General features: G+C 44.1%; 1 protein-coding gene across 1 annotated transcript in view; it reads right to left on the bottom strand.

Moving 5' to 3' along the window:
- Marco (macrophage receptor with collagenous structure) overlaps positions 1-13,037 on the bottom strand; it is a 35,046-nt gene extending 22,009 nt beyond the window's left edge. Inside the window, exon 1 of the mRNA XM_057770774.1 lies at positions 12,929-13,037. Coding sequence (XP_057626757.1) covers positions 12,929-13,037 — 109 coding nt within the window. The remainder of the gene's footprint in view (positions 1-12,928) is intronic.
- Between the last annotated feature and the right edge of the window lie 240 nt (positions 13,038-13,277).

Here is a 13,277-nt window from a genome sequence, read left to right as displayed (position 1 = left end):
ATGTGTGTATATGTGTGTGTTTAAAGCTATGTGTGCATGCAAAACATGCTTAGGATAAACAAGCAGAACAGTAGGCATGACGGGTTCATGGCCTTGCCTCTCTGTTCTGTAAGGTCCCAGCCTGCTGGGGAATGCATTATGAACATTCAGGGGTGTGCTCTTGTATTTGTCCCTTCTGTGCCCACAGATCCATATACAGTGGTTCCGTGATGTCTATGCAGATGGCTCCAGAGTCACACAAAAGTACCTAAAACACAGAGATCATTGAGTCCTTTGTACAATATGACTTTTGTAGATACCACACAGTCCTTTTCAAGAGAAAGTGAGCTATGCCAGTGTCCCCAGCATCAGGAAACAGGGTGGGACAATAAGAGCAGTCACGAAAAATGGCTTGTTGCAAAAGCATGGAGGGAAACCTTGGAGAAAAGATCCTCAGGGCCTTCCCTGGGGTAAAAGAGATTAGGCAGAGATTTCTGGGGGACATTCCAGACTGTGACAGCATATCTGGTGGGTTCCAGAAAAGCAAGGGACCCTGTCTTTAGAAGAAAAGGTGGTTAGTGCCTGAGGACTGTCACTCCCAGAGGTTGTCCTCTGCTAGCTCCGTGTACATGAGCACGCACGCACACGCGCGTGCGCACACACACACACACAGAGGAACACATTGCACAGGCAAACACACATGCAAGTGTGAGACGTTAAAAGCAGAGGACATTTAAGAGCTAAAGAGAAAGGACTGGATGCAGCTGGAAAGGACACTTTCTTGCCAAGACACACTGATCTGAATGACAGCGACTTTCTACCTGAAACCATGGAGATCAGACAGAAGTGGCACACTGTGTTCTGTGTGCCAAAAGGAAAGAACTGTCCACCACAAATCTCTTGTGAATGAAAACATCTTCAGGAATGAGTGGAAAGGAAAGACAGTCTCAGAGGAAGGGCGACCAGGAGAATTTAAAAAGACTTCTCCGAACAGGAAATGACATAGAAGGCCTACGCTTCAAAACAGAAAGAGAACAATGGAATGGTTAGAAACGGGACACACACACGCACACAAACACACACATACACACGCATGCACGCACACACACACACGCATGCAAACACAGACACACACAATTTTCAAGTTTCTAAAATCACACTCCATGACTAAAAACAAATATACTGTCTTTTTACATTGTGCTCAATGCACGGAGAGGAAATTCTTAAGATAATTTCATTTTTAAAGTGTAGAAGGGCACAAATGGAAATAAAAGTCCTTTGTGTGCCCTTAAGTGGGAAAATGCTAATTCCAACAGATGGTGGTATGTTCCGTAAGTATATTACAATGCCCAGAGAAAGCCCTAAAGAAACGGCTGTGGTTTAAATGTGCCCTGTTCCCCATTGGCTCACGTGTGTGGGCACGTGATGCTGTTTTGGAATGCTGTAGATCCTTTAAAAGGTGGCACCTTGCTGTAGGAAGTGAGTCACTGAGGCGGGCCTTGAGGTTTAACAGCCTGGCCCCACTTCCTATTAACTCTCTGCTTCCTGAGCAAGGATGCAATGTGAACAGCCACCTTCCCTCTCCTGCCACCATGGCCTCCCCCTGCCCCACACCCTCCTCCTGCTGCCACCCCCTCCTGCTGCTGCCACCCTCCCACAGCCGCCAAGTTCTCACACGCTGCTGCCGTGTCTTTCAGCTATGGTGACTCCATTCCTCTAGAATGCTAAGCCAAAATAAACTCCTTCTCCCTCAAGTTGCTTTTGTCAGGAAATTTTATCACATTGAGGAAGTAGACAAACAAAGAAAGGGGGGATACATTCAAATGGGATTTCAAAAAGTATTCAAATAATTCACTGGAAAGAAAGAAAAACCAGAAAGTAAGAAAGGAAAATAGGTGAAGAGAAAAAATGGAAAGTAGGGCCCCGTTTAAGCCCTAACATTTGATAATTGACATACCTGTAAACGGCCCCAGTCTACCAACCTAAGAACACATGTAGGCAAGGAGAATTACACGTGGCACAACCACATATTATCTATAAAAAACCAAATAGCGGAACTTAAAACTACAGAAAGAAAAGAAAAATGATACAGCTGAAAGGAGAGAGACACAAATCACTAAATATAATTAGAGATTTCAATTTTAGTACTTTGCCCTCAACAACTGATAAAACCCAGCGAAGATACAGAAGGACCGGACACCATCAACGAATGCCTAGTGAACAGTTCCAGAACGTTCCACCCAGTAACAACCAAGGGCACAGCTCTTTCACCACATCCAGAACACCCATTCCCCAAGATGGAGCATATCCTGGGTCAAAACAAGGCCTCGATAAGATGTGACGGAAACAGGGCTGGGCCGTTGTGGATGGCTCAGTCAGTTCAATGTTAGATCCACAAACATGAACAGATCACAAGAATGCAAGTAAGAGTCAACTGCTGTAACGCTCTTCCATAATCCCAGTGCGAGGAGACAGGGACAGGAAGATTCCTCTTAGCCAGTCAGTCTGGTTGAATCTGTAAACCTCAGGTTAGGTGAGAAACTTCCAAACAATGGGGGCAGAGAGTTGTCTCAACAGTTAAGAGCACTTGCTGCTCTTCCAGAGGACCCAAGTTCAATCCCCTGCACTCACACTGGGTGACTCACAAGCACCTCCAACTCCAGTTTCAGCGAATCTGATGCTCTTTTCTGGGTTCTGTGGGAATACACACACGTGTGCAAACATACATGGACACAGACATAAAAAAATAAAATAAAGAACTTTTAAAAATAAACTAATAATAAAAAGGCATCTGCAAATGTCTAAAGCTAGTATCATACAGTTGTAAAGGACACAGTGTTTCTCCCTTAAGACTGGGAACAAGGCAGGGATGTCCATTCCTGTCCTCTTATTCAGTTCAGTCATGGAGATCCCAGTGCAAAAAAGAACAAAAGGAAGAGACATAGCTCGGAAAGGAACATATACATTCCTATTTGCAAAAGCAAGAGTCAACGCAACAAGTCCCTAATAATATTTAAAAGGAATGTAGAGAGCTAATAAGTAGTTTGTCAAAGCTGTAAGATACACGATCAACACCCAATTTTGACAAAGAAGCTAAAAATATAAAATGGAAAACAAAGCTTATTCAACAAATGGTGCTGGCATAACTAGATATAAACATGTAGAAGAATGAAAATAGATCCATATCTATCACCATGCACAAAACTCAAATCCAAATGGATAAAAGACATGAACATAAAAATCAACCACACTGAACCTCACAGAAGAAAAAGTGGGAAGTACACTTGAATTCATTGGCACAAGAAACTACTTCCTAAATATAACTCCAGTAGCACAGACACTGAGAGCAACAATTGATAACTGAGACCTCCTGAAACTGAAAACTTCTGTAAAGCAAAGGATGTGGTCAACAAGACAAAACGACAGCCTACAGAATGGGAAAAGATCTTTACCCACCCTACATCGGACAGAGGGCTGATCTCCAAAATATACAAAGAACTCAAGAAACTTGACATCAAAAGACCAAATAATTCAATAAAAAATGGGGTACAGACCTAAAAACAGAGAACTCTCAACAGAGGAATCTAAAATGGCTAAAAGACACTTAAGGAAATGCTCAACATCCTTAGCCATCAGAGAAATGCAAATCAAAACAACTCTGAGATTCCATCTTACACCAGTCAAAATGGCCAAGAAGATCAAAAACACTGATGACAACTTATACTGGAGGTTGTGGGGAAAAGGGAACACTCCTGCATTGCTGGTGGGAGTGCAAGCTGGTACTTTGGATGTTAACGTGGTGATTTCTCAGAAAATTAGGAAACAACCTACCTCAATACCCAGAGATACAACTGTTGAGTATATACCTAAAAGAAGCTCATTCATACCACAAAGACATGTGCTCAGCTATGTTCATAGTGGTGTTATTTGTAATAAACAGAACCTGGAAACAACCTAGATGCCCTTCAACCAAAGAATGAATAAAGAAAATGAGGTACATTTACACAATGGTATACTACTCGGCAGTAAAAAATAATGACATCTTGAAATTTGCAGGCAAATAGACAGAACTAGAAAAAAAACATACTGAGTGAGGTTTAATATATAATATTATATATAACATATAATATGTATACAAATATAATATGTATTTACTCATAAGTAGTTTTTATACATAAAGCAAAGAAAAACAGTCTACAGTCACAACCCCAGAGAACCTAGAGAACAAAGAGGACTCTAGAGAGACATTCATGGATCTAAATAGGAGGGAGAAAAAGACAAGACCTCCTGAGTGAATTGGAAGTGTGGGGGTCATGGGAGTGGGCAGAAGGGGAGAGGGGAGGAAGGGAGGGGTGGGGAGAAAATGTATAGTTCAATAAAACAATTTTAAAAAAGAACAGAGTGAGGAAGAGCCAGAAGGCAATAAATAAATAAATAAATAAATAAATAAATAAATAAATAAGTTCGATGTCTTTGTTATATTCCAATAAAAAACAATTTGAACTAAAATTAAACATAGTAGTATTGGGCTGGAGAGATCATGGCTCAGCAGTTAAGAGCACTTACTGCTCTCCAAGAGGACCAGAGCTCAGAACCCAACACTCACATCAGGAGGCACACAACCACCCTTAACTCCTCCTCAGGCATTCTGGTGCCCTCTTAAAGTCTCCATAGGCACGCACAAGCATGTATTCATGCACACACATGTGCATGCACACTCATGCAGAAAGAAAACAAAATAATTTTGTCATTTTAATTTAAATTTTTATTATTTTAATTTAAAAATTAAATTTAACTCAGGATTTAATTAAAATTAATTTACAATAATAAAATTTTAAAAATTTATTGTTTTAATTTTATAAATTAACTCCCATGGTAATACTATGTTCAGTCCAGAGAAAATAAAGTATTCCAATGTAAACAGATACAGATATAAAATAAATACAGGATTTGTATACATACTAGAAATTACAAAATTCTACTTTGGAAAAATAAAATCAAGAAATGAAGAGATACACTACATTCATAGGTTAAACCTGTATGGGGCAAAGGTGTTAATTATTAATACATTCATTTAGAGGTGTAACACAAGATTCTTATGTAGTAATAGATGGACAAGCTAATACTAAAATGTGTGTGGAAAGGCCAGGCTGTAGAATAGCCGACACAATCTGTAAAGATTGGAATATGAGAAGAACAGCTCTATCCAACGCAGTAATCCAGACAGGGTGGACGGGGAAAGGGTTAGTCATAGACCCTGTGAGCATTGTCAAACCATCCTTCATGCTTGGAATGAAGTCCACTTGTGGTGGTTTGAAATTATCCTTATGTATTGCTTGATATGTTTTGTGAATATTTCCCCAAGACTTTCGTGTCAAAAGCATGAAATATATTGGTTTTCAGTTTATGGTCTATATGACCCTATTGAATGTGGTGGAGGAACACAGTATCAGCCTTAGCAAAAGGCTTCTAAGTGTCCAGTGACCAAGACTTAATTCAAAACCGTGAAATCGTGATAAGAACCCACAGTGTTTCTGGTAGGGCTGTCATAGCTGCACGGTGTGACTTTGCTGCAGTCTTGGTCACATGACTTCCCCGAGCATACCCTCATGTCATACAGTGCCAGCAAGCACCACCAGAAGTGCCTGTGTGGGATCTGAGAATTTGCTGTATGTGGGAAGTTTTCTGCTCTTACACAGTGAGTGTTGAAAACAAAGACAGCATGTCAACACGAGGCAGGCTATCCTCAGATGCTGGGGAAAGGAAATGTATCTTCACACAGAAATTTTTCATAATTATCTACAGCAACTTTATTTGTAGAAGCCCCAAAGAAAAAAAGAGTCCTAATGCCCCCTGAGGATGAACACTTAGACTGTGGTGCCTTCATCCTGTGGGTCACTATTCATTCGTAAGAACCAACTACTGAGATCCAGCTGTCTGAATGGCGTATTACACTACGTGGTAAAATTATGTGGTAAAATTGAAAACCTTGGTTGGGGAAATTGTTCGGTGGACTGAGCAAGCGCGTGCCATGGACTTGTGAGGATTTGAATTAGAATCTCTAGAATCCATCTAATGTCGGCTGCAGTAACACACAGTTCCTACCCAGTGCTTCTGTGGTGAGAGGGGAGGAGAATACAGGAGAATCCCAAGAGACCTGACCCCTGAGGTTGTCCTTTGACCTCCACTTGCATGTATACACATATAAAATGCACATGCATGCATCACACACACTATACATACCAAAAGAGAAAAAAACAGTTTTATTACACTTTTGTGTATCTCTTTCTCTCTCTCTCTCTCTCTCTCTCTCTCACACACACACACACACACACACACACACACACACACAAGCCTACCATAGCACACATGTGGTGGTCAAAGTCTAACTTGTTAGAGTCAGATCTCTCTTTCCACCATGTGGACCCAGGCCATCAGACTTGGCAGCAGCTACCTTTATCCCACTGAGCCATCTTGCTAGCCTCATTACCAGTCTTTAGAAAGTCACATATGGGGCTGCAGAGATGACTCAGTGGTTAATAGCATTAACTGCTCTTCCAGAGGACCTGGATTCAATCTCCAGCACCCACATGGCAGCTCACAGCTGCCTGTAACTGTCCAGTTTCAGGGTACCCAATGCCCCTGGCAAAACACTAATACACATAAAATAAAAAAGCTGAAAGAAAGTTACATATGATGCCATTTGTCTAACATTCCCAAAATAGCACAAGTGTGGAGATAGAGATTTGATTGGCCTTGGCAGAAGAAATGATGACCTGTGAGGAGCTGAAAACTATTTGTGGCTTAAAACCTCGTGCAGAGTGGTAAACACACATAGACGAGTCTGCCCACAACTGGTAGAATGGATAAGCGTCACATTGTGGGGTTGTACCAAAACTATGCAGAAGCTATGCCTCAAAGACACTGGTAAAAGGTCACCGAAGACCTTCTTGAACACATTTCCTTACTTTCTGTGGCTCTGCATGAATATTTAACAACAAAAAGGTTTTTTCTCCCTACACCTCTATGGTAAAGTCAGATGTTTCAAGACTTGAAGACAGAACAACCAGGCATGGTGGTGCACACCTTTAGTCCCAACACTCGGGAGGCAGAGGCAGGAGGATCTTTGTGGGTTCGAGGCCAGCCTGGTCTACAGTTTGTTCGAGGACAATCAGGGCTATATTGTAAGACCCTGTCTCAGAAAAAAAAAAAGAGAGAGGGGGAGAGGGAGGGAAGGAGGGAGGGATGGAAGAAGAGAGAGGGGAGAGAGAGGCGCCAAAAGAGAGAACGTAAAACGACTGTGTAAAACCACAGCAGTCATATCCACAAAGTTGAAGGGACTTTGGGGTAGAGATGTGTCAGAAGGCTTCAAGGTATCTTAGATTATCCTTAGATCCAGAAGAAGGGGCACCTGGGAGTTGCTGCCGGGGTCAAAGGTGAGTACTATGATAATTACAAAGCCCTAACTTCTCTATTAGCATTTTTGAAGGTTCTTTCGGTCAAGAAAAATATTGTGGATAGTGGGGAGATGGCTCTGTTGGTAAAGTGATGGCTGTGCAAGCCTGGGGACCTGCGTTTGAATCCCAGAACCCACTTCAAACGGGACATTGGAGCAGATCCCTGTGAGCCTAGAGGAGAGGCCAGGCATCTCTAACAGCTTGTGACCAGCTAGCCTGGAGCATACAGTGAGAACAGGTCCTGTCTCAACACTCGAGGATCTGCATCACACCCAACATACACACAGCATTTGAAAGTGTGTGTGTCCCCATAAAGGACATAAAAACTCACTGAATCACCAGATGTGGGTGCTGGGAACTGAACTCAGGTCCTTTAGAAGAACAGCAAACGCTTATAACCAGTGAGCCATCTCTCCAGGTACTCTCAAAAAGATCTATAAATTTTATTATTATTTGGTAATTTCTGCATGTATATAATGTATTTTGATCATGGCCATGCCTACTCCTCTCTACAACTCTTTCCAGACGCCCCACCTTAGTCCCATTCCAATTTTCTGTCCCCCATTTCTTAACCCACTGAGTCTACTTAGGGCTGGCTGTATGTGCATGGTTGTGTGGCCCCTCACTGGAGCATGGGCAGTCTAGCAGGGGCCCTGCTTAGTTTCCCCTAAAGGAAGCTGCCTTTCCTTCCTACTGCTGAAACTCTCCACTCCCAGGCTCATTGGACAGGAATGGGGCTTCGTGAGCCCTTCCCCATCCATGCAGGAGTGTTCCCTGACTTAATGCTGTGCATGTCTGTGCAGGCCACCACAGCTGCCGTGGCTTCAGGACTGCAGTGGTCCTGCGGTGTCCAGAAGACACTATCTCACCCCAGCCCTCCCCAAACTCTAGCTCTCATGATCTTTCCACCCCTTCTTCCTCGATGTTCCCTAGGTCTTAAATATAAAAACATACATATATTTCTTCGTTCCCTAAGCCAGGGTGTGCTATGATTTAGGGTTGGATCCATATCCACTCTCTTACTCTTTGCACTTTGAGCAGTTCTGGGTCTCTGCAGTAATGCTGCCCACTACCCAGAGCTCCTGCAATGAGGAGAGGCTCTCCATCCGTGGAGAGTTTGAAGGACTTAGCACGGGGCTGTGCTGGAGTCACGGACATAGACGATCCTTTCAAAGGAGAAAGTGCTCAGATTGAGGATGTAAGGAAAGAGGTAATGGCTGAGAGTTTGGGTGTGAGAAAACTAGGCAGTTCCCTGACTGACAAGGGCTGCCAGAGAGAGATGGAAGTGAAACAGAAAACAGACAGAGTCCAGTATTCAGGGAAGGGAGGCAGCGTCCACATACACACCCCAAAGGCCATGTAAGAACTCTCCCTTGGGCTCAAATATCCCACCAACCCTATGTAGTGGCAAAGGACCTGGCTTGAGCTTTCTGTGTGTAACGAGATCTATTGCCGGTGACACCCTTCAGAGATCAAGGCCATCTGTGTGTGATCATTTCCCCGGGTTTGGGCTATAGATAAATAGATTTTTATTTCCTAATGCCTCTCAAGATCTGGGACAGGTTTGGGTACAGCTCAGCCAGTGAAGTGCCTGCCACACAAGTATAAGCATCTAAGCTTGACCTCCAGGACCCATGAAAAAGCTCGGTGCAGGGACATTCGAATCCCAATGCGAGAGAAGCAGAGACAGGCAGGTAGGTCCCGGGTTCACTAGCCAGCCATAAGCACATTTAATAAGGAACTTACTGTTACAGAGACAAGAGGGCAAGCATGACTGTGGGAACACATCCTAGCCAGAGAGAGGGAGACAAAAAGTAGATTTTGCCGTTTTAATGAAGCTTAAATCATTTTTAGTTAAAGTGATAGGAAAATGCATATTTCAAATTCAAACTACAATGAGACTATCACAAGACATCGATGAGAATGGAGAGAGAGGGAGAGAGAAAGAGAGAGACCAGAGACATATACAGAGAGATGCTGCCACAGTCAAAACGCCCCAAGGTATTCCTGAATAGTTAAACTAACTAATAAAAGCTGTCCCCAGGAGGCTGGAGTGTGAGGACCGTGAATCCGAAGGCCCTGTCTCAAAAAGAGATATGTTAGTATTTTATCAAGCAGGAAGACTTCAGTGTAGGCCAGGTAGTAAAGTCCCTGTTCAGAATGCAGAGACCTCACTGGGTTCTGTTTCCAGCACCACATACACCAGGACTAGGGAGACAGAGGCAGGAGGATGAGACACTCCAAGTCATCTGAGGGAGTTCAAAGTCAATCCAGATGACAGAGATCCCATGTAAAAAAGAAGAGGAGAGGGGAGATTGACAACGACTCTACAAATGCTCTTCAGTGATTCGTTGCTGTTGTTGTTTGAAAAGCATAGCATTTTTTGGTTGTTTGTTTTTGCTTTTTTTGTTTCAGAAGAAATTAAAAATAACTTGGAGTTACGCTTTCCTGAGTATCGAGATTTCGGTTATCACAGGAAACCCTGAGGGGTCTCCATGCTTGCCAAGCCTTTCAGCAATTACTGTTTAGCATGGCACTTTTCTAGAAGGTTTCATATATTCCTTGGTCTTCATACTCAAGAACAGGAAGTTGTGACTGCACGGGGGAAGTGTTCTGTCCTCCATAGTTTCTCAGGACTTTGTTGAGGTTTGGTCTTGGCTCACGGCTCACATTTTTCCCCTCTGAAGCATAGCTACAATTCAAGTCTTAAGTCTAAAGTTTGTCCTTACCACTTGTCTTACCAATCTTTGCCCAGGGCAGTTCTGTTTTACTGTGGTGTGGGCATGCACTTGACATATAGAGAGGTTAGGGAACAACCTTAGGTGTCAGCCCTCACCTTGCACCTTGCTGAAGACAGGATCTCTGTTTTGTTGTTTCCTGCTGAGTCCACCAGTCCAGCTGGCTTTCAAGCTTCCAAGCACTTGCTTGTTCCACCCCCCACCACACCATAGGAACGCTGGGAAAACAGACAGGCGCTACCATGCCTGGCTTCATGTGACTTCTAGGAATTTGAACTCAGCTCCTCTTACTTGTACAGCACAAACTTTCCACCAGACTCCTGTGTGCACTATCTCCTTCCTCCCTGTTTGTGTGTTCCCGTTTGCAGGGTGTGTGCTTGCACACGTGTGCAAATGTGAGTAGAGGCAGGAGCTGACATCAGGTATCTTCCTCAACTGATCTTCCCCTGATTTTCTGAGATGAGATCTGTCATCTAACCCAAAGCTCAGCAACTAGCTAGGCTAGCTGACCAGGGAACTCCAGAGATCCTCCTGTCTCCACCTATCCCCAGTACTGGGTACAGACTGTGCAGCCCCGCCCCACTTGCTACATGGGCACTGGAGAGCTGAACCTAGGTCCTCAGCTTGTGGGCTGGGCGCTTAACCTGTTGAGACATATCCACTGCTCTTGTTTTGCTTCTTTACAGATACTGCCTTGGTCATCCCTTGCTGTCTGGCTCTCCACCTATCTCCCACCACCACAGCGAGCAGTCTCAGCTACAGGCCAGTGCACTCAACCTCGATGCGGCCCTCCAGCCTTCCCAGTCACCCCAGGGTAGCGTTCAGAGTCCTCTATCCCACCCTCAATCCCACTGCATGGAACCCTTTAGATTTCTAAGGGCATTCCTCGTGTGTGTGTGTGTGAGTGAGAGGGGGGGGGGAGGAAGAGAAAGAGAGAGAGAAAGAGAGAAAGAGAGAGAGAAAGGAGAGAGAGAGAGAAAGAGAGAGAGAGAGATAAAGAGAGAGAAAGAGAGCGAGAGAGAAAGAGAGAGAGAGAAAGGGGGAGAGGGGGAGAGAGGGAGAGAGAGAGAGGGAGAGTCCTAAACTTGTCTCACTCCTCCCCAGCCACTCACCGTCTCGTTTCTGTACTTAGTTTCTTCCGTCCTTTCAACCTGAGAAGCGACAGCAGCTCTGCCCTCAGGCCCCATCCCAGGTTACATCCATGGTGTCCTATACAATTTTCCACCTCAGCAGGGGTTGTTTAGAAAGGCCAGCCAAGGCAGGGCTTGCCCTCCTCACCTCAGTATGCTTCCCTGAAGGCCAGCGGCCCTGTTTATCTATTATCTTTTCTCTGTGCTCAGTGTCGTATCCAGAAGGCAGTAGCTGCTGAATATAATGGTCAGCTGAATCTTCTAGACTAGCGTATATTTAAAATAACCCAGAGGGTGAGATGATGAGATGAGTCAGTGGAGTGCTTGATTAGCAAGCATGAGGGCCTGGTTCACATCCCCAGAACCCATGTTCAAAAGGTCAGGAACAGAGGCTGCAAAGAAAGCTCCGTGGCTAACAGCACTTTCTGCACTGCCAGAGGACCTACGTTCAGGTTCCAGCACGGTGTCATGTGGCTCACAACCCCCTTTAACTCCAGCTGATCACTGTGAAAGATGATTCCCATAGAATGTTCTAGAATGGGAAACCAGAGCTCTCCAGTGGCAAATAAGTCCACCCCTGACTTTCAATGCTGCAAACTCCTGAGGATGTAAAAGATACCTCACCTATATAATACTGAGAGGTCATCTAAGCCATCTTTAGTGGGCAATGACATAGCTCAGTGCAGAAAGACACTTACATCCAAGACTGACCCCCTGAGTTCTCTCCCAGCATTCCGCAGGGAAGAAGGGGAGGACTGATTCTTAAAGCTGTTCCCTGACTGTCACTCATTCACCCTGACATATGCATCACACATACATGCACACACACACACACACACACACAAATAAATATGTAAGAAAACTTTTCTAATATTTGAAAGTTGTGTTCCATCTAAATTAAACCAGTGACAAAGCTAGAGAAACTGACAGGAAATGAGGAATGTGCTTCCAAGTCAACACCTCGGCTATCACAGAAGCCCCTTAAGGCATATTAAAAGACTTCCATCCAAATATATATGCAGTCCTGGTTTCAGCACTGTTGATTTTCTTTTTGAAACAAAGCTTCACATAGTTCAGGTTATCCCCAAATGTGCCACATAGCCAAAGATGGCCTTGAACTCCTCATCTTTTTGCCTCTGCCTCCCCGGAGCTGAGATCACAGGCATGCATCACCCATTTATATCATGCTCCGGATTGAACACAGGGCTTAATGTATGCTAGGTAAGCCCCCTACTGTCTGAGCTGCATCTAAGCCCCTGTGGGACTTCCTCTCATCTCTTGACTTGTAGCATCATCTCAACAAACACCCAGTGTGTCCTCAGGAGATGCTCAATAAGAAAGGAGCCATTGCCTTAATAAGCACTGGCATTCATACAAGAGGAAAATACTTAAATATGATTTTTAAAGAGGATCAGACTTTAAGCAAAAATCGACTATGCACCAAGGACACAGAATCTATGGTCAGCTTTCCAGAAGTTCCAGACTGATGCAGTCTAGCTAGTGAGAATCAGGTGCGAAATGCACCAGGTCAGATGCCTGCACCTCCCACGGTTGTCTCTTCTTTCTTCCCTCCATCAAAGGCTAAGTTTCTGTGCAGTCCCATTACTAGGGAGTCGTACTTTACCATTGATTTCGAAGGTCTCCATCACAGGGAACATAGCTTGGTCAAAATTGGTTCCTTCTTCTGTGCTCCCCAACAAGGCTTCCTCCTTGAAGGTTTCTTTATTTCCCATTGCTAAGTTTTATAGGTGGCCAAAGCCCTGGAGCCAGCAGAAATGCTTTCCCAAGAGGAAGTGGGGCTCCTATTTAACTACGGCATCTAGCTGGAGACCTGCGTGACTTCCCATTGGCAATGATTCTACAATTTGCACAATGTTTCCTGATTTTTTAGTGTATAGTTGATTTTTGCTTACAATCAGGCTGTTCACCTGTGGAGCTGTATGCAGGGAAGCTACTGATTAAGGGTAATTGAA

Source organism: Chionomys nivalis, chromosome 5 (genome assembly GCF_950005125.1).
Source record: "Chionomys nivalis chromosome 5, mChiNiv1.1, whole genome shotgun sequence".
NCBI lineage: Eukaryota > Metazoa > Chordata > Mammalia > Rodentia > Cricetidae > Chionomys > Chionomys nivalis.
Note: the sequence above shows the minus strand (reverse complement) of the source record. Positions and strands in the feature narration are given on the sequence as shown.